At 47.2% G+C, this 22,536-nt stretch overlaps 1 protein-coding gene across 1 annotated transcript in view; it reads right to left on the bottom strand.

Moving 5' to 3' along the window:
- Positions 1-22,536, bottom strand: part of LRP1 (LDL receptor related protein 1) — a 1,472,234-nt gene that overhangs the window by 792,533 nt on the left and 657,165 nt on the right. The window contains 2 exon segments of the mRNA XM_078688974.1: positions 2,730-2,934; positions 7,340-7,529. Coding sequence (XP_078545100.1) covers positions 2,730-2,934; positions 7,340-7,529 — 395 coding nt within the window.

Here is a 22,536-nt window from a genome sequence, read left to right as displayed (position 1 = left end):
CTACCCCCATTGTCCATCTGAGGGGAATTTTGGGGGGTTGTTGCAGATGGAAAGGTTAGATAAATGGATTGAATCTTGGTGTGTAAGAATTCTGCTATATCACTGCAGCGTTTGAGTGTGTCAGCTACAGGTGGTGATGGTGATACAGGGGTAGTGAGTGTTTTAAAAATCCTAAACAGCTCACGCAGGGCATTAGAGGCTGAAGAGATTTTAGTTACATAATACTTGGCTTGAGCTTTGCAGATTTCCAATTTGTACAATTTTACAGCTTCTCTGTAAATTTGCTTTTTTTCCTCTGAGAAATCTTTCCTCCACTGTCTCTCGGTTTGTTTAGACTTTAGTTTTAGTTCTCCAAGGCCAGGAGTATACCATGCTATCTTTTTCAGACCCTTTTTATTGTTCCTAAGCTTCTGTGGGGCCACCACGTCTAAGGAGGCTTCAAGCCATCCATTAAGTTCAAGGTTCGCCGATTCTGGGTCCCCTTTTAGAGTTGGTCGAGTGTTATTGAGGATATCTGCTCCCAGCTCAACAGGAATCCTAGACCAATTCCGACTAACTTTCTTTAAGGAAGCCTCAGACCGATCGCTGGTCGGTGCGGACCAAGTAAAGGGTATCAGGTAGTGGTCACTCCAGGGTAGAGGGATGGGGCTGTCTAATAATAGGTTGGTATTCGTGAAAATAGCGCCCACAATCGCCCTATTTGCCCCAAAACCTGCAGAAGAGGGAAGCTCCAGATGTGCAGTTTCTGAAGGGATCAAAGTTAGGCACGGTCTGGATCGGAACACCTTCACAATCAGACACCCCGTATTGTATATAATATTCGTCCTGATGAAAGTGCGGGCGGATCTCCGTTCGGTGTAGAAGATCACACAAGCTGCCCAGACCACTGCTTTCCCGCGCTGCTGTTTTCGTGTGTGGAGCCAAAGAGCACACAGGGCTGTGTTCTCAAGGAAGAATATTGTCCAAAAGTGCCCCATTGTTTGTATGCACGCGGCCAATGTTCATCTTTATTTGAACCCGAAGGATAGAGACAGTGAGACTGGCCGGCCTGAGGGCTAGAATGAAGCTGAATTGTTACATATTTGGTAATAACGAAGAGGTCATTGATCTAAGTGTTTGATTCTGACACCTGTCGGCCAAGAGTTTCAATAAGGGCCACCTCAGCCTTTCATCTTTCCAAATCAGAACACTGAGCACCATTACCGCGTGTCAACCTGGCTCTTGCTCATTCCAGGGCTTAGAATCGGTATAGCTCCTTCTTTAAACAATTTATTGGCAAAAAATCGAGTAATTCATGGCCACCAAGTTTGGGAAATCAAGTCGAGTGTTTTTGAAAATAATAAATACAAAAATTACTTATCCAGCCAATCTCCTAATTTGCTGTTGCACGAGTGAAAATAGGCAAATAAGGTAAAATGTTGGTAACTGACAACTGACCGAAAGAAAATCAATAAGTGTTTTTGATATGCTTTTTCTTCCACCCCCTTTTACCTAACGTGACTTTACAAATACCCTTTTTTCGTTTCTACACAAAAACAGATTTTGTGTGAATCTGAACTGAAGACAGCAAGTGTGTCCCACATTAGCATATCACCCCTAACACGTACGGAACCGACTTGCAATGTTTGTTTTGCCCCTAAGATGGGCTCAGCCCTACAAAAAAAAAAAACACATAAAAATTCACCATCTTGATTCATGAAACACGGTTTGGTATAATTTCACGCTCTTAAGGGAGCACTTACAAATATGAAAACTCAGTTGGGGGGCACACGAGTTCAGGGCGAGGGCATTTTCTGGGTAGACAATTTTCTTATAGGAAGGTGAATACCTCAAAACTCGCTACGTTTTTTGAATTTGCGTACCTCTTGTAGGTCGTTTCCTCCAATTAAGACTTGCAATCATGGCAAAAGTAGGTGCCTTTGCAGGGGGCAATAGATAAATAACCCTCTCATATATAATGCTGCGTATAATATGATGGTGTATGGTCACCATTATTTAAATTAGTTGCACTGAGATGTATCGCATGCAAATATATCTCCTGAAAACCTAGGGTGGATTCAGCCCTCATGGTCCCACATGGACACCCCTGATCTATGCTCATCATGGCTCAGAAACCTTAGCTATTTAATGATTCCTCTACATTTTCATCTTAAAAATTAGTTCTGGTTTAACAACCGGGGGTCCTATGTTTCACAACAGATGCCTCATATTTGATTACGATTGGATCTAGGTTAGGAAACTTGAAAAATGTTATTGGGGATGGACCTGATTATACGCACAATGCACATACATTAGCTTGTTCAAGTGCCATGATGACAGAACAGTCAAAATGATTTCTGTATTCCATAAAGCTACTATTCAAGTTTGCTCTACTGTTGGCCACACCAGAGACTAAACAACATTTCACTGAACACTCAAAAAAACTGCTCACATTTGCAATGCAACAGGTCTCGCAGTTGTGAGAGTTTGAGTTATTGGCATTGTAATTGGCAATGCCTTTAATTTACGTGTTGGTTTTTAAAACATAAATAAAAGGCATTGTCATGTACAATGCCAATAGCTTAAACTCTTGCAACTGCGAGACCTATTGCATTGCAAATGCCTGTTTTAGTCTGGACAACAAAAAAACAAGATTGTGATAGGCACGGGAAGCACATAATTGGGACTGCACAGTGAACAACTGATGTTTCCATTTTTACACCATACATATTTACAACACTAAAACTCACATGTCGCCGTGTACCATCATATTCACATCGTTCAATCTTGTCCAGAGTGGCATCAGAAAAGTAGATCTTCTCAGCTTTATGGTCAATGGCAAGGCCGTTCGGGGTTCTGATGTCTTTATCGATGATGATCAGCACATTACCTCCCGAGAGCGTGGCCCTCATGATGCTGGGATGCTGCTCATTCCAATTAGTCCAGAACATCAAACTGTGGATTGGGGGCACCAAGCCAAAGAGAGAATTAGTCTAGCATACTGGGGCAAATCAAGTAACCCCTGTGAAACCACTATTACCCAATGGCCAACCAAGAAAAACATGTTTAGCATTTCAATAGTAGGAGATCCCTTCTTCACTCGATCAGCCATACAAGTAGTTCTCCGAATTTTAGACAGAACTCTTCCCAGAAACAACCAGGTGCATTTCCCATGCACTTATCACAAAAATGTACTTGAGTTGTGGATTGTTTACACTACGATTCGCTAAAAGCAAATCAGAAAAATAAACACCAAAAAATGGAAGAGTTCACCTCACCTGCAACTTATGGTGGCATGCTTCATCCTCCGCAAGTTCCCTACACCAGAGTAAGGCCGTGCCACTCTGGCAGACTCAACCACAGAATGAAATGCATGCAGTAGCTAGTAAGGGAGTTCCGGAGCTCTGAAGAAGACCGTTAACCTATATAGGCGCCCTTACCAGTCGATGCATGTTGGCACTCCTTTGCGATTAGGTAAATCATTGCACTAAACCATACAACCACTTACGCCGCTTTTTAATCATATGAAGGGTACCAATGAATAAAAAGGACATTTTAGAGTTTATCTTTAGATATTTTTACACGTTTCACCTGGACCCCTGCAGTTGTCCTGATTAAAAACATCTTAAGAACTCCCTCTTAGGTTGAGTTCGCCAGAGTGGCAGTCTTACTCTGGTGTGGGGAAGTAATCAAGGATGAAGCATGCCATGTTAAGTTACTGGTAAGGCAACCTCTTCAATTTCTTGTTTGAATCTTTTAAGTGATGTTTCTGTAGAGAACTGTAGTGTAGATGATCTGCAACCCAAGTACCTTTTGTGATACATGCAGTTTGATGAGAAGACATGCTTGGTTAATTTTCCTCTATCTCTCTCAGGGTGATTATACGTGCATGTCCTATATACACTCTTCTATTGAACAGTTGGCCAAGCAAGCATATGCTAATGAAGATTCAATTAAAATGGAATTGTTCTTCTTAATTGGCGGTACAAAACAGCCTCCATACTACAGGCAATAACATTTTACGGAAATCGAGTCTAGTCTAGTCTCTCATAGACTTCCTTTTCTGTAACCTTTATAGGGAGCAACTAGGCCTACTTTCACAATCCAAGTCATCGGACTTCACAAATATGCCAACAAAGCTTAATTAAACCTCAAGGGCCATAAACCAGTTGCAATAATTGACTCGGATCATGCCTGGATTTAATTGAAACCTGGATTGTCAGCCTTAACAATGACCCAACTAAGCCTGCGGTCATCCTCCTCAAGGACAATACACTTTAACCTAAAATCTAAGGCAATCCTAATTATATGAACTTGGGAGGATTCTCTCCTTGAGTCAAATCCTTAGAACCATAGCCCTGTCATTCAATAACCTGGAAAAAGAAAGCCCAGATAATCTGGTTAAATCTGAACTTTTGCACAAAACAAGTGATGTGGATTAACTCACACAATGCCTGACGATTACTGAAACGTGGATGTCTATCATAAACATAATCCAACCATGACTTCGCATATCCTATGCAATTATGGTGCAACCCAATATCCAATTAGCAAATGATTTTATTACATGGATTTCCACAACTTCTTCCTTTATGGTGAATCTCTGGCCATGGACTTCATCTCAGTATGGTCCTTTAAGGACCTTTTAAAAAAAGAAAAAAACAGATAGCTAATTACAGCGGAACCTATTGCGCAAAATTAAGCCTTTCAAAAAACATTTGTTCCACTGTTCAGACCCACATATTAACGCACTCTTACAAGGTCAATGCCCTGTCACCCATCTTCGCTGAATGTATCCTGCCATCCCAGCACTATGCTTCATGCAGCAGCTCAACTGTTCGCCAAGATAGAGATGGCCATGCACATCTCATAACCATTAAGTAACTGCACTGACAACCTTTTCATGTATTAGAAAAAATAGCTAATCGTCTCACAGAGTAAAAGGGCCCAATAACTTTCAGACAAAATATTACTAGATTTATTTCTTAGTCATGAGAGCACCTCATCACTCCTGTCCCATGACCTTTTACTCAGTTATACACGTTAGCTATTTCTTATACAATTCTGGCCCAGTGTAACTATTAAAAAAAAAAGGACTAAAAATCTTAAAGCTATTTAATAATTACATGCGGTGTAGAATGTGTGTTAATAGGCAGTGAACATTGATCTCTTGTGAACATCAAGGGAAAAGTTCACAAAAACGTGCAGTAGGTCAGCAATGCATGCAAAAGAACTTTATAATAATCACATTTAGTCCTTTTTAAATCACTCATCGTTGCTTCCCAGAAAACGTTACCAAAATGTGATGCTAATCCTGCACTTCATTACATTACAGTTGATTGTTGTGAAGTTATTATCAACATGGATACTGTTAATGCCAGTCACACAATCAGGATCAGATTGTCACTATACTGAAATGCGTCTGATTATCTTTACTGCTACGCTTGAAACGGACATCTTACATCCGCAACAATGATGTTAAATGTGGTGTAGCTTTCACTTCAACGTGATCACGCTGTGAATATCAAAGAGGAGGATTATGTTTTAGACGCATGTAAGGGTTTTATCCTACAGTACCTATTGCTGGTTAGTTAACAGCAGTCTATGAAATGTATAACTGGAACAGGCTAGCTTTGTTTGTTGTGCTGAAGACCTCTAGAAATTATTTGTTTCGACCGTGTCACCTAAAGCATTTAAACAGGAATTGACTGGTGGACATTCAACTGCAAATGTGAAAAAGGCTCATAGTCTTTCAAAGTACAATGTAGTCCTATTTGAAGAAGTTGGGAGTGAAGAGACAGGCCTTCATATGGCATCTTAAGGAGGATTCTTAAGGAGTCTTCTGAAAGACAATGGTGAAATGCTGATAGTCAGGGAGCCTTCTATTTTCTAAGCAGCAGAATCCACGGTCAGTTACTACGGACAGAATTCTTAATTCCTCTTTACTCTGTGATAAATTGCTAATTTTTCAATGAAGATGTGCATTTTTTTCACATTAGCTTTAAAATTAACTCTAGTAATGAATCAAATGTGTAAAAACAATTAAACTAATTTATGTGTGCTGTGTAAAGATGTCACAATATAAGCATATAGTGGAAAGGTATTGCAATAGTAAAGCTTAAAATGCATACCAAGATAATGGAAGATCCTCTGATTACAATATGTGAAGAGACATCTCTTGGGATTAAAATAACGAGGTACTCTCATGAAACATCTACTTTAACCTATTATGTGTGATCTAGAAGGTCTTTTACGTGGAAACATCTTGCCTACATCACGAGTAACTACAGAAGTACCTGAATGGTCTGCAATTCTGAACTGGGTAGGCTCAATTTCAAAATTGTCAAAAAAACTTAAGATGCAAAAGTCACACTTCTGCTTCCCATAAAATAATTAATCCATCTCCCCCAGTATCTGTCCAACTATTTCACTTTAAAGTAACATTAGCCCTAATTTGCTGTGTTAATAGGCCCTCCTGGCTCTACAACCCCACATGTGTGCCACATGTTTGTGCTCTACAGTGCCCCACTGCCCCTATGTCTAGATCTATAAATACCCACAACTAAATACATACAAACACTTTCTACCAGTGGAACAATCACAATGACCAGCCAAGAAAAGGAAGAGTGAGTGAATCAAAGAGGGAGAATATTAGGTCAATCCTCCTTTACAAAGCCGACCAATCAAAAGTAGTATTATGAACACAAAGATAAAGACCAACACTTCGCAATATACGACCAAACAAAACGAAGACTAAGCATTTTACCAAATGGGCTTTACAATAACTGGCAAGTACTCCACCAGGAGATCTAAATGGCCTCATTATGACAGGCTGAGCAAAATGAGCTCTCAACATTCAATCCGATGCAACCTTATCAAAAAGGACTACTAAGAAGCAAGGTTAAGAGTACAGAGTACACATTAAGAGTACCCGGTTTAATGGTAATACATTTGTTGACAATAGAAGGCTGAGCCAACCCTTTCGGAAGCCTGAATTCTGCAGTTCATATCAGATGCTAGCAAAAGTGCTTAACTCACCGAAACATCTTACTGCCTTAAAGCCTCCCTCGGAGCACGTCCAGCAATAATAAACAGATATAGACAAACATACATACAAACACATACTAAGTACAAAGAGCGCTGTACAGGCAAAATTCTGTAAGCGCACCTGCAATTAATTTTTCAATAAAAAAGAGAGTGCAATTTGGGCACAAGCTATTCAGGCTTCCATTACACGAACAGGTGGCAGCAGAAGTGTAAGCTTCTGCCCTAAACTGTAAAAGACCATGACTGGACATAAGCAGCCCCCTCCCTCTGTGTTAAATGACCTCACTCTCCAACTACCCCATCCTGCTCTTACTTCTGACATTCGTCCAAAACAAAGGCCCGCGGGTGGTCGTCTCCGGACATGGTAACCACGGTGTCCCTTTCGAAGGCTCCCTGCCGGCTCTGGTCCACAGTGTGACGAGTGATAGTGGAAGTTGTGTAGCTGGTCCAGTAGAGTGTGTCCCATCCTCTGTGGTATGCCAGCCCTTCCACTGATCCCACATCTGTTTGCAAGAAAAAAAAACATCTGTTCAACAGGCTATATCGGGACTAATAATCTTTTTATCATTTACAGACCAAGTGAGAGATGGTTCACCTCTCAATGTGCAAGTACTGCAAATAATGAACTGATGAGAAGAACACCCTGAGGTGGTTTTTCAACTGCCAATAGTGTAGACGTTAACCCCCAAAAAATAAAAATATAAGGTGCAGCAAAAATCCCATGTCCATCAAAAGGGACTTTCTGGGATTGTAGAAAACATATGTGCTAGTGTTGCATGGTTGACATGACATGTGCTGTTGAACTGACACGTTTTCAAGAGGGTGGCTCCACATGTACAACTGGCACTGCTGCATGAAATGCACCATAGAATTGCAAACTTGTCACTTCTCTGGCCAGGATCCCCAGAAAAAAACGACATACACACATACATAAACCCATCTATTCTTGTACTTAACTGTCCCTTCAATACATCAGCTCAAAACCCCCTCACTCACCCATGCAGAACTGTCAGTGTTATAGGGAAGTAATGTATTCTTGTGGAATCTTCTAACTCAAAAGGGAAGTCGCTTTGCCCGTGTCTTTATTCCACACCAATGCCTATTCCTGTATGCCAGAAGGACTCTGGATGCAGTATAAAGTGTACATGTGTGTGCTAGAAGTGGCCTGCTGTCGCTGCACATCCTTATGAGGTCCAACGACTCTTCTCCCACCACCGCTATGACCTTGGAAAATATGTCTGCAAAGTCCTCATGTACACGACACCAGGCTGGAATAAAATTAACGCTTTTGGAGATATAAGTTGAAAGTAAAGCTACAGCTAAACTAACCTTTGCCTAAAGGATAAAGACATTTCCTGGCACTGGAAGGAACTAGTATACAGAACTATTTATAAACATCCTCTTCTGCCCACCAACCCACTTCCACTCCAGAGTAGCAGGGTGAACACAAACATGCACATTTATTCAGCACCTACTCGAACTACCTTTAACAGGACTAAAGAAGCTACATGACAGCAATACACCCAGCGCTGAAGAAACCATTAAGAGAGTATGGAAGTATTCTCATGAAAACCCCTCTTTAGCATTCACATTCTGGGCTACCTTGAGGCAGCAATACCACCGAAGACACCATGTCTGCTCTTGTTGGAGCTGCCTGCCTCACAAGGTGGCTACCCTCTTAGTCCTCTAAAGTGTAACAATGAAAAGGACTGTAGGTGACTAAGCACACTAGTGACCTGCCTTGAAAAATGAGGCACGACAATCCCCATTCCAAGATACAGCAGGAGAAAAGAGAGGGATGCGGACGCCACAAGCCAGGCCTTCATCCAGCCAAGTGAGCAATTAGCCACTATAGGCTGAGGAAGAGGCAAAGAAAGGAGTGAGACTTACAAGGAATAAAGAGGTGGTGCACGGGGAGGAGGATATAGACACACACAAAAAGGGTTTCTGGTCTGCCTGCACCATCGATCTGTCAACCAAAAGAAATAGGAAGCCTTGCAGAAGTGCTCCTTGAAGAGGTGGGCTCAGTAAAGAGTGTCGACATGCCATGACGGTAAACGAGGGTGAAATCGTGGGACTAAGCCTTCGGTGACATTCCTGCCTTCCGTAGACTTTGTACCCATTTCAGGGAGAACAAAGCTGTGCAAGGTATGTAGAGATTGCCAATGAGGAATTCCCAGAGTTCCTGGGTGCATGAGAATTCCTAGGTGGAGGAAGCTGGCTCTGTATATACAATACCAAATATAGGTATAGTGTGCATAGAGTCAAGTAGAACCCCAAAGGCAGGCAGAGGTAAAAGTAGATAGCACCTTGCTCTCTATTTGTGGTAGTTTGGGCAAGTAGTAAGGCTTTATGAGAGGTTAGTGTTAAGCATATGTTGTACACACTCAATCAGCAAATGATGTCACACACTGAAGGACTGAACTCAGACCAATTTGATTTGTATAAAAATATTATTTATTTATTTTCTAGAGCCAAGCAAGCCTCGTACAGGAAAGTGTAAATGGTACTTTTCAAGGCAGGTTGAACAATACAAGCAAGCTGAATGGAAGTGACTTTGTTACTGATTTGAAAATGTTTTCAATACAGTGGAAATTACAGTTAGATGACTTTTGATTACTTTACAGATTACTTTTCCTGCTCAGTGTGATATGCCTAGATATCACACTGGGACATTTCCTAGAGAAAAGAGAAGTAAAGCTTGTAAGAAACTGGCTCTATATATACTGTGCCAAAGTGAGGTACAGTGTGTATAGAGTCCAAGGGTCTCCAGGGGTTTGGCAGAGGTTAAAGTTAGATATAACCTTACTCTAACAGTGGTAGCTTGGTCGAGTAGTAAGGCAGTTTCAGAGGACAGTGTTAAGCATTTGATGGAAAGACTCAGTGAGCAAATGGATGCACACACTCAGGAACTGAACTCTAGGCCAATTGTTTTTGTATAAAAAATATACTGTTTTATTTCTAGAACCAAGCAAGCCTTGCACAGGTAAGGATAAGAATAATTTTAAGTAGTAAATTACTTGTATGAACACAGTTCAAAATTGCAGTGTAACTTGTACTGGTTTTGGTTACAGTTTTAAGTAAGCAGTTTGCAACACATTACAGGTATAGTACATTCGAATGAATGGACTTTTTAAGTAAAATGCAGTTAATTACTTTTCAGATTACTTTTGCTAACACAGGACTGAACCCTAGTTTCAGCCCTGGGACATTTCCTGAAAACAGGTGAGTAAATGCGTTTTAGTTAGAAGAACGATTTTTAAAGAATATTACTGCATTTCAAAAGTTGAGACAAACTTTTTCACATAGAATCACCAATGTTATCCTATGGGAGGAAATTCACTTAGCAGGTAAGTTATGTTAACAATACTTTTTCTTACTCCGTGCTGGATACCTAGATTCAGCACTGGGACATGCCCTGAAAACAGTTGAAAAAAATGTGTTTTGGTTATTCGGCTGATTTTTAAGGAATATTTGTAGTTTTCAAAAGTCTACACAAACTTTATGGGAGAAAAAGTGTCATTGTTATTCTATGAGGAAAAAGAGGTTATTGGTTTCCAGGTAGGTAATCGGTCTTTGGAGTTAGGGTTCTGGGGTTAGACTCGGGGGGTCTCCCAGGCTCAGTGATGCACTGTTGCACCCTCAGCGGCACTCGGGCGGCCGGGTGCAGAGTGTTGAGGTCAAATGTTATCCTATGGAGGATAGGGGAACTCTGGTTGGTGGCTGCTGGCAAGCAGGCCATGGGATTGTGGGAGCAAAGCTCCCAGGGTTAAGCTAAGGACAAGTCGGGGACCAAGTTAGCACCAAAGGGGCACCCTCAGCAGCACTAGGGCAGTCAGGTGCAGGGTGCTGTTTTGAGGTCGGGTGCCTTATTGATTTCAATGGAGATTCTCCAGGACAAAGAAACACTGCCGGCTCGGGACGAGGATCTTCCAGGAGTGATCACCACTTCGAGGGGTAAGTAGGGATGTAGAGGGTTGGTTAGGCACCGCAGGATTGAGCATACAAGGCCGTGGGGCGTCAGGTGCAGGGGGGCCCTGGAACATCGGATTTTCTTACCCGCTCAGGCAACGGTAGGGGGTCCTCTGGATTGAGGCTACAGGTGTCGTCTGGAGGCTTGAGGCAGGTCAGGGGTCGCCGGATCATGAGTCAGGATAACCGGGAGGCCTCCTCGTGTTGTTTTTCCACTCAAACTCGGGCGGGGCTCGGCGGGTGCAGAGTGGGCTTGATTAGCAGTTTCTGGCTAGCACCAGAAGCTGCAGTTCAAACACGTCCGGTGTTCACGGGAGAAACAGCTTGGAACGTGAATACAGGCAGGCCCTCTGGGGTTTTTGAGGTTTGTGGCTGCTGGACACGCCAGGGTTTTGCTGGAGCAGGTTTGAGGGGAGACAGGCCGGTAGGGCTAGGGCCAATTCAGTGGGCGTCGTCCTCTTGGTAGCTCTGCATGGCTTCTCGTCCTTCTTCTGCAGCTTTTCTTGTGGTTGCTGGATCTGAGGAAGGAACGTTCAGGGTGCCCAAAAATACTACATTTAGGGGCGTTACAGCTAGGTAAAGGGCAGGGACCAATGGGTCCCTTCCCTGGGATGGGTACACCCCCTATTCTGCCACTCTCCAGTGGGAGGAGGGCAAGAGCCTGTCCCTGGTTGGCTGGGTTCCCCCATCCTCAAGATGGCGGGAACTCGAGTTTGTGCTTAACCTCACCTCTCCCACCTTAGGGGTGGAGTTGGGCACACCTCTCTTCCTCACTTTGTTTTTCCCGCTGGGTCTCCCAGCCAAAGTGGGGGGGTAGAACCAGTGGGGAGCAGTTGCTGAAAGCAGCAAATTGTTTGGAGAGGCTCACAAAGGCGGCATGCCTTTGAAGCTTCTCCTTCGTGAACCCTGCCCATCCTGGGGGAGGAGGCTTGGCACCTCGCCCCAGGATGTGCATTGTTTCAGGCCCCTGAAAGCAGCAAGCTCTCGACCCAGGGATCCAGAAACATGTCTGGTGGTGGCAGCCTAGGCAGCCACTCAGTCAGGTCACTGGGAGTTGGTCGAGTTTCAGGGGGCATCTCTAAGATGCCCTCTGTCGTGCATTTTATATTAAATCCCACACTGGCAGCAGTGTGGGTTTAAGGTGCTGAGAAGTTTGATACCAAAATTCCCAGTCTTCAATGCAGCCATTATGGTGCTGTGGAGTTCGTGATGACCACCTCTCACCACCATATACTCTTTATGGCAGCACTGAACTTACAGTGCCCAGGAATGGACCTGGGTACTGGCATAGTGCACCCAGCTACAGGGGTGACTGATGTATGCCAGGGTAGTGTTTTGTGAGCACGGCACTCCGGTATGTATGCCATGTCGACTGTTTGTTTTGTTCTGCATCAAGACACTCAGCCTGCAAAGGCATTGTGTGTGTGTCAGGATTCTAGGCCTCTAAGGGTGGCACAATAAGTGCTGCAGCCCTTAGGGGCCTTCTATGGTCAAAGTGCCTTGGGTACCTATGGTACCATTTACCAGGGGCTGACACGTGGCCAGAGATGCCAATTGGGTTTAGGCTTCAATGCAGGTTTAGGGAAGGAACACAGGCCCTGGGTACCGGATTGGTAGGAGCCTAGGGCACACTCAGTCAAAGCACATCAGCAATTCAGCAAAAAGTGGGGGCACACCATGCAAGAAAGAGGGCACTTTCTCACAAAACTGTTTCTAGTTGGTTGCAGTTTTTCAATGTTTCATACAAAATCAACTCCACGCAGAACAATTTTTAGGAAAAAGCAGTCCATGCAATCCTATGGAAAGAATGAATATGCTACTTACCAGTATGCATCTGTTCTTGGCATGTAGGGCTGCTAACATTCATATCTTAGCATTAGATCGCCGCCTAGTGTTGGGCTCGGATGATTGCACATTGTTGTCCTGGAAGAGTCTTCGAAGTATCCTGAGATAGGTGGCTCCTCCCCTGGACTACAGTGCGCATGGGCATCGGCTCCATCCCCAGATTGTTTTTCGCCATTGTGGCAGAAGATGGAGTGAAAAGTGTAAAGGATGTCCATGCTAATGAGTAAATACAATAGTATATCTGCAGCTGCGACAGGCACCGGGGAGGAGGGCGGGCGATATGAATGTTAGCAGCCCTACATGCCAAGAACAGATGCATACTGGTAAGTAGCATATTCAGTTCGAGGCATGTGGGCTGCTAAATTCATATCTTAGCATAGAATACATAGCAGTCCCTCCATCAGCGGCGGTTGCCCGTGCCAGCTGCAGAAACCTGAAAAAGTGTTTTGAGAACAGCCTGTCCTACAGCAGCTTGCTGTTTGGAATGCACATCAACACAGTAGTGTTTTGTGAAGGTGTGTGGTGTGACCCACGTGGCTGCTCTGCAAATGTCCTCTAAAGGAATGTTCCCCAGGAAAGCCATGGATGCCCCCAGTTTGCGTGTGGAGTGCGCTCTGGGGGGTATTGTTAAAGTGCGCTTTGCTTTTTGATAACATATCTGGATGCACTTAACAATCCACCTGGCTATCCCTGCCTTGGAGATTGGGTTGCCTTTGTGTTGTGGTGCGAAGGCAACAAAGAGTTGTTTTGTCTTTCGAAAGTGTTGTGTTCTGTCTATGTAGTACATCAACGCCCTTCGTACATCTAATGTATGGAGCATCCTTTCCGCCACCGTTTGCGGGTTTTGAAAGAATGCTGGTAAGTCAATGGTCTGGTTTAGATGAAACTGTGACACCACCTTAGGAAGGAATTTAGGGTTAGTGCGTAGCACTACCCTATTTGGGTGAATTTGAATGAATGGCTCTTGTATTGTGAGCGCTTGCAGCTCACTGACACGCCTCAGAGACGTAATAGCTATAAGGAAAGCCACTTTCCACGTAAGGAATTGGAGCTCACATGAGTGCAGTGGCTCAAATGGTGGTCCCATCAGTCTGGTGAGAACGACGTTGAGGTTCCACACCGGAGCTGGTGGTGTCCTTGGGGGAATGACTCTTTTCAGACCTTCAAGGAAGGCTTTAATGGCGGGCACTCTGAAGACAGAGAGGTGCTGCCTGTTCTGAAGATAAGCCGCTATGGCGGATAGATGTATCCGAATGGAAGTGTACGCCAGATTGCACCTGTAGAGATGCAACAGATAGCAGATGATGTTGGGGATAGATGCATCTAGTGGGTTGATGTCATTAGATGTACAGTAGATGACAAAACGCTTCCACTTAGCAGCATAGCATGCTCTAGTAGTTGGTTTCCTGGCCTCCTTGATGATGCTCATGCATTCTGGAGGTAGGTTAAGGTACCCAAACTCTAGGACTTCAGGAGCCAGATCGCCAGGTTGAGCTGTTGCGGATCTGGATGCTGAATTTCTCCATGGTTCTGCGTCAAAAGACTGGGCGTGAGGCGCAGTCTTTGATGCGGTACCACTGAGAGTTCGAGGAACGTGGTGTACCAAGCCTGGCGCGCCCACGTTGGAGCAACTAGGATGAGGGTCATCTCGTGTTGCCTTAGCTTTCTTGCGACCAGCGGTATTAGGGGGGCTGGCGGAAAAGCGTACGCAAATTTGCCTGACCAGTTCATCCATATCGCATTTCCCTGCGACTGTGGGTGAGGGAACCTGGCGGCAAAGTGTTGGCATTTTGCGTTCTCTTTTGTGGCAAACAGGTCTATCTCCGGATGACCCCACTGCTGGAAGTACGGGTGGAGGACAGATGGGTGTAACTCCCACTCGTGCATTTGATGGCTGTACCTGCTGAGCAGATCCGCCATCTGATTGTCCTTCCCTGGGAGGTGTTCTGCCATGAGGAAAATGTTCCTCTGAATGGCCCACTTCCACATGCTCTGAGCCAGGTGAGACAGCTGTGGTGAGTGGGTGCCTCCCTGCTTTTGGATGTAGTACATCGCGGTCATGTTGTCCGTCCGGACTAGCACGACCTTGTTGCACAGATGTACAATGAAGGACTTGAGCGCCATGAAGATTGCCATCAGTTCCAGATAGTTGATGTGCATCTTCTGTTGTTGCGTTGTCCATAGTCCCTGCACCGTGAAGTCGAGCACATGAGCTCCCCATCCCTGGAGAGATGCGTCCGTTGTCAGGACAATCTGCGGCACAGGCTCTTGGAACAGTCGGCCCTTGCAAAGGTTGTGTGGAGTCCACCAATGCAGAGAGTCGTATGCCCGACTGGTAACCAACACTAGGTCTGTCAATTGGCCACGAGCCTGTGTCCACTGATTCGCTAAGCACTCCTGGAGCGGGCGCATGTGTAGACGTGCGTGAGGGACTATGAAGATGCAGGAGGCCATCATGCCTATCAACTGCATGAACACTCTCGCTGGCAGCGAGTGTTGTGGCCTGAACCTTTGGATCAGGGCCTGCATGCTGTCTATCCTGACTTGGTTTGGCTGAGCCATGGCCGTCAGGGTGTTGATCGTTGCACCTAGGAACTGCCGGACATGTGCCGGCTGAAGGTGCGATTTTGGGTAGTTTAGGGAGAAACCCAGATCGTGAAGAAGGTGAATTGTAGTTGACATGTCCGCGGCGCACTGCTGCTCTGACTTGGCTTGTACGAGCCAGTCGTCTAGGTAGGGGTAGACATGGATGTTCTGCCTCCTGAGGTGCGCCGCTACTGTCGCCAGACACTTGGTGAACACCCTCGGGGCTGTTGTGACTCCGAAGGGTAGGACCTTGAACTGGTAGTGTTTTCCTTGAATAGTGAACCTGAGGTATTTTCTGTGTGACGGGTGTAGTGGAATATGGAAATACGCATCCTTGAGATCCAAGGTTGCTAAGAAGTCCCCTTGGTTTAGCAAGGGAAGAATCTGTTGCAGCGTAAGCATGTGGAAATGTTCTGATAGTATGTACAGGTTGAGGGGGCGTAGATCTAGAATGGGTCTGAGAGATCCGTCCTTCTTTGGAATAAGGAAGTACAGGGAATATACCCCTGTTCCTTCCTCTCCCACCGGCACTTGCTCGATTGCTCCCTTTTGCAGCATCACCACTACTTCCTGCTGCAATAAGAGCAAGTGCTCTGCGGACATAGGCCTTTGCCTTGGCGGGATGTTGGGTGGAGTGGACTTTAATTCTAGGCAATAACCATACTGGACTAGTTGTCGCACCCACCTGTCTGTGGTGATGTTTTTCCAGACGGGCAGGAACTGCTGCAGTCTCCCCCCGACAGGTGTTAGGTGGTCGGGGGGCAGTGACAGAGAGTCACTGTTTGCTTGGAGTAGAGGAGCGGGGGTTGTTGTTTCCTCTGCCGCGACCTCTGTTGCTGTTATTCCTGTAACCTCCCTTGTTCTGTTTTGTGAAAGAGGATTGTGCCCCACCTTTCGAGAACTGGGATTGTTGACCCATTTGTCCTCTGGTGACCCCATGTGCGCCTGAGCGACGAAAATTGCTGCCACGAAACTGTTGTGACTGCAGGGCCCCCATGGATTTAGCAGTTTCCGTGTCCTTCTTTATTTTCTCTAGGGTGGTGTCAACATCTGGACCAAACAGACTATCAGGATTGACCGGCTGATTAAGAATTGTTGTCTGAATATCCGGTTTAAAGCCTGAGATGCGTAGCCACGCCTGTCGTCTTAGCATAACACTAGTGTTGACAGCCCTAGCAGCTGTATCTGCAGCGTCAAGCGCACACTTGATGGCTGCGTTTGAGATGAGCTTCCCCTCGTTAATGAGCAGTTGTGTGGCTTCCTGGAACTGTGGAGGCAGGTGTTGTACAACCTGTTCTAGGGTGTCGTAGTGCGCCCTATCGTAACGCGCCAGGAGCGCTTGTGTATTGGCGATGCGCCAAAAGTTTGCTGCCTGTGCAGCTACTCTTTTGCCCCCTGCCTCTAGCACTTTGGACTCTTTATCCGGGGGAGGAGCTTCACCCGTTGTCTGGGAGTTGGCACGTTTCCTGGCATTGGCAACCACAAGAGAGTCCAGTGGCAATTGTCCCCGGATGTAGGCGGGGTCCGCAGGTGCAGGCCTATACGTCTTTTCAATGCGAGGGTTGACCACTCTCGCTCTTGTAGGCTCCTTAAAAATGTCCCCAGCATGTTTGAGAACACCTTTTAGCATAGGAAGTGTTTGTACTGTCCTTTCAGAGATGGCAAAGGTGTCGAAAAGGAAGTCTTCCTCAACCGGGTCGGCATGCATGTCCACATCATGATTGGCTGCCGCCCTTTCAAGTAGTGCATGAAAGCCTGCTGAGTCCTCAGTCGGGGATGCACGTGCATTAAAGAGCTGCGGGTCCTGGCCCACACCTTGGGTGTTCTGGTCACCAGTGTCATCGTATGAATCCGGTTGTACATCAGGTTCATCGATAGGGAAATTGTACTGCTCATCCTCATCATACCCCTCACCCACAGAGTGCTCTGGGGAGGGAGTAGGGCTCCGTCTTGGAGGAGGCTGGATTGGTTCCGTGAGGCCTGAGGCGTCAAGGGGCACCCTCTTTTTCTTCAGTGGGATGATGTAGGAGTCCACTGGCTCCGAAGTGATTTTCCTTTTATAGAGGGTCAGCTTGCCTGTTGCAGCGTCGATGAAATGCTCTGAATCGTCTTCCGATTCGAGTACCCGACGTGGAAGAGGGTCAGCCGGCGAAGAAACTTGTTTCGGAGCCGATTTTGTTGAAAACGCTTTCGGCGCCTCCTTAGGTGGCAAGAGAAAGAGGAGTTTTCCAGAAGGCTTTGCCGGAGCGTCCTTTTGCGGCTGCGGCGATGGTATCGGAGCCGATGGGGCAAAGGCTTTCTCCCTGATTCTCTGCAGTGACTCCGCAATGAGGGACGGTTCACTCCCCGTGGGTTTCGTCGCCGACAAGGATGCTTTGATCGGTCCCTCGGATCCGACGTCTTTGTGGGCCTTGTGCGCTTTGGGCGCGGAACCCGTCTTCGGCACCGCCGATTCTTGAGGCTGGGGCGCAGACTTCTTGTGCGTAGCCTCTTTGGAGCCGACCTTGGCGGGCTTGGACGGCGTCGTAGCCGCTGATCCGTGCCGACCATCTTTCTTGGAGGACCCCTCCTCGGGCGTCGGTTTCGATTTTGCAGCATCGGAATCGACAGACTTCTTCGGCTTCTGCGGACCGGAGGTCGACGGAGCCGATGGGGTGACGGGCACCGTTTTCTTCACCGGCACGGCAGCCATCTTCGGGACACTCGAGTCCTTAGGTTTCAGTTTCGTTTTCGGGTCGGCCATTTTAGGTGTCGTCGATCCCGACGGTTTCAGTTTCGGTTTCGAAACAGTGTGCCCAGCAAGTGAGTCCGTAGCCGGGCCTGAAGGCGGGGCTGTGGCTTGCGGCAACGGGTCCTGGGTAAGGCCGACAGGCGATCCCGTGTCCCGGTCGGTATCTTCGTAACCTTCGGGGCAGAGCTCGTCCCCCAAGCTGTCTGCCGCGGCCCCATAAATCTCATCGTCGTCTCCTACCTCTTCGACGTATTCGAGGTCTTGACCCGCGACTCCGTCGTCGTCTCCCGGATCCGCTTCGACCTCCGTCTCCGGTGGGGAGATTTGTAGATGGTGACCCTGGACCTCTTCGTCCTGGTCGCCGAAGATGTTCTCCGGATCCGGGGCCGCTTGCCTAGCTTCCAAGCGCACCGCGCGCCGAAGCTTGAGAGTTTTCTTTGATCGGAACTGTGCACAGGCCTTGCACTTTCCGTCGTCGTGGTCAGGCGAAAGGCACTTGTTACAGACGGGGTGTAGATCAATGTGTGGGTACTTGGACCCACAGAGCGGGCAGTACTTAAACGGGCTCCGCTCCATGTCCGAAAAGGCTTGCAGTCGCGTCGCGATGAGAAGGCCTCAAAGTTTAGAGAGCGAAGAAAACTCCGCTTATTCCGGCTCCAAGAGACGGAAGACTCGAGACCGTGCGCAGACAATACCGACGCAAGAAAATCGAGGCCTTTTGGCCGCTAAAAGTTAGTTTTACTTGGTTCCGACAGTAAGACGTCGAGACCACATCCGAACCCAATGGCGGAAAAAAACAATCTGGGGATGGAGCCGATGCCCATGCGCACTGTAGTCCAGGGGAGGAGCCACCTATCTCAGGATACTTCGAAGACTCTTCCAGGACAACAATGTGCAATCATCCGAGCCCAACACTAGGCGGCGATCTAATGCTAAGATATGAATTTAGCAGCCCACATGCCTCGAACATTGAGTTATCGGTTTAAAGGTAAGTACAAGTTTGTGGGAGTTGATATTCTGGGGTTAGAACCAGGGTTCCCCCACGGTCAAGGATGCACTCTCAAAGCACCCTTCAGCAGCACTAGGGTGGCTGTGTGCAGAGTGCTGAGGCCCAAGGTTATCCAATGGGGGATAGGGGCCTCCAGTTGGTGGCTGCTCATAAGCAGGCCACAAGGTTGGGAGAGCAAAGCTACTGATGTTAGGCTCAGGGCAAAGGGGGATCCAAAGCAGCATCTAAAGTACACCTGGGGCGCAGATGCGGCTGGGTGCAGGGTGCTGTTTTGGCATTGGGTGCCCTGTTTTCCATGGGGATTCTTCGGTTGCAACAAAGACTGCAGGCTCAGGGATGAAGATCTTCTGGAGGGGACAACCGGTTGGAGTGGTAAGTTGGGATGCCTGGGGATGCTGGGACACCGTCAGTTGGGTCACCCAAGGCCAGGGGACATCAGGTGCGGGGGTGTATTTAGGAGTCGGGTTTTTCTTACCTGCTCCGGTCACGGTGGGGGGATCCACCAGGAAGAGGCTGCAGGCTTCGCTTGAGATTTGAGGCAGGTCAGAGATCACCAGATCTCAGGTCAGGATTACCGGGGAGACCTACGCGTGGTGTTGGGCCACTCGAACTTGGCCCGTAGGCGTCAAGTGCAGGACACACTGGGATTTCTCTGGAGCAGGTTTGAGGTGGGGACAGGCCAGTAAGTGGGTGTCCTTTTCTTAGTTTTAGCACGGTTCTTAGGTCCTTCTTCTACTGTTCTTCTTGGTCGTTTCTGGTCTGAGGAGGCAAGGTTCAGGGTTGCCTCTGAATACTAGATTTAGGGGTGTTACAGGTAGGTAAAGGTTGGGACCATTGGGTCCCTTCCTTGGGGTGAGTACACCCCCTATTATGCCACCCTCCAGTGGGAGGGGTGTATATGCCTCACTCTGGTTGGCTGGGTCCCCCCATCTGCAAGATGGTGGGGACTGAGAGTTGTGCTTCACCTCGCCTCCCCCACCTGAGGGGTGGGGCGAGCAAAGGTGGGCACACCTCCCTTCCTCACTTGGGTTTACCACCAATTCTCCCCCCTACTCCCGCCCCCAAAGTGGGGGTCAGAACTGGTAGGTGCCAGTTGCTGGAAGGAGCAAAAGGCCTGGGGAAGCTCACAAAGGTTGCAAGCCATTGAAGCTTCCCCTTCGTGGACCCTGCTCATCCTGGGGAGGAGGCTTGGCACCTCGTCCCAGGATGTATATTGTTTCAGACCCCCGAGGGCAGCAGGCTCTCGACCCAGGGGTCCAGAAACATGTCTGGTTGTGCAGCTGGTGAGCCGCCACTCAGCCTGGACACTAGTGTTAGGTTATTTTCAGGGGGCATCTCCAAGATGCCCTCTGTGAGCATTTTTCATCAAGTTTCACACTGGCATCAGTGTGGGTTTAATCTGCTGAGAAGTTTGATACCAAAGTTCTCAGTTTTCAGTAAAATCATTATGGTGCTGTGGAGTTTGTAATGACAAACTCCCAGTCCCATATACTTTTAATGGCAACACTGCACTTACAATGTCTGAGAATTGGCTTAGACACTGTAGGGGTACAGGGCTCAGGCACCTGTACCCTCACCACAGGTATAGTGCACCCAGATCGAGGGGTGGCTGACGTCTTCCAGGGCAGTGGGTTGTAGGCATGGCACACCATGTGGACTCTTCACTTTGTTCTGCACCAATACATGCAGCCTGCAAAGGCATTGTGTGTGTTTAAAGGTACAGGGCCTCTAAGGGTGGCACAATCAGTGCTGCAGTTCTTAGAGACCTTTCCTGGTCACAGTGCCCCTAGCACCTGCGGAACCATTTACAAGGGACTGACCTGTGGCCAAAGAGTGCCAATTGGGTTTTGTTTTCAATGCAGTTTAGGGAAAGAACATAGTCCCTGGGTACCTGTTTGGCAGGCACCCAGGGCACACTTATTCAAAGTACATCAGCAGTTTAGCAAAAAGTGGGGGGCAACCATACAAAAAGAGGGCACTTTCTCACATTAGGCACAGTCCAATTCTGGTTCCTAAGTCCATTCTCCATCACCGCACCTAGTGGTCTTTGTATTAGAAGTCACGTGCAGCTCTATCAGTGCATCTCAATTCGAAACTACAGTATCTTCTGCTTTTCCTGTCTTGCGACCTTCAACACATCCCAGATGGGCAGAACTGGGACGACACACATCTCTGACAATCCAATGCAATCCTGACTGGGAACAGTCATTAATATTCCAGTTCTGGGACCTGCACTCAACTCTATCAACGTTCTTTAAAGCAGACTTGAACCGCACACAGCTATTCCATTTTCGAGACCTACACAAACCCTGCCAACGTACTCCAGTTCCATCTTAAGGTGCCAATGATATTCCAGAATTTGCCCAACATGAATCCCTGCCCATGCAACCCTATCGTGTCTTGCGAGAGCCCCAAATGTTTCAGCACTCTTGGAGAAGTCAATCAGTCCTACTCTCTCCACCCACTGAGGTCGTATTTTAAGACTCTTAAAAACCAATAAATAACCCTCTCCAGATCAGCCATCAAACCGTCGAGCGGATATGGCTGAACAAACAGCACTGAATGCTGCGATAAAGTCACCAGCTTTACGATGCACAGTATTACCAGCGACAGGGAAATTACGGGTCCATAAAAGAAGCAAACATTGAGCGATAAAGGTCAGTGTGCCCATGAATCACTAAAGCAAGCACAGTTAAAGTGAAACCTGCCAGAAACTCAAGCTCTGGGGGTTAAAGCGGCGGCGGACCCCACGAGCCGGGTGAAGGGCAAGCACGGACCACCTGAGAACAGCAATGCGAAAGGGGATGAAAAGAAAGTCCCACAAAGGGATTCCGCCCCCTTCAGAAAGAAGGAGAGTGCCACTCCTGCATTATCAGGCTGTAATCAGTTTAAAAGATGCATGGATGCTGCAGAAGTGGCAATCCCTCCTTCTACTGCGCCCGAACGTTCTCACCTTTCTTATATAAGGAAAACTCCGATGGCACGGTGGACATTTTTGGGAGGTCAAAATAAGCCGTTTCCGGCAGGGGTGGAGGCGCGTGCGCTGTGCCACCAGCTACCAAGGCTCCGCTCCCTGACTCCCAAAGTTCGCCACAACGCTGAGAACGAGTGGGGGAAGGGCTGGTTGAAAGGGGCGCCTAATGGTCGCCACTTGCTCAAAGTAACAATCAGAAAGGACTTGATTTAAAGTGGGGCACCAACACTGCAAAGTTGGAAGCTGGCCTGTCGAACGAACACAAAGGTCACCGTTCGTCACTCTCTGCCAAAGGCGCGTGCAGGCCGGTCCCACTAAGGCAGAGCAGCACAGTGGACACCTTATGCTGAGCTCCGTGACTGCGAGAGACAAGGGGGGGTCGAAGAGTACCCC

The sequence above is a fragment of the Lissotriton helveticus genome, chromosome 1_1, assembly GCF_964261635.1.
Source record: "Lissotriton helveticus chromosome 1_1, aLisHel1.1, whole genome shotgun sequence".
NCBI classification, from domain to species: domain Eukaryota; kingdom Metazoa; phylum Chordata; class Amphibia; order Caudata; family Salamandridae; genus Lissotriton; species Lissotriton helveticus.
This window is presented reverse-complemented; position numbering and strand designations above follow the sequence as displayed.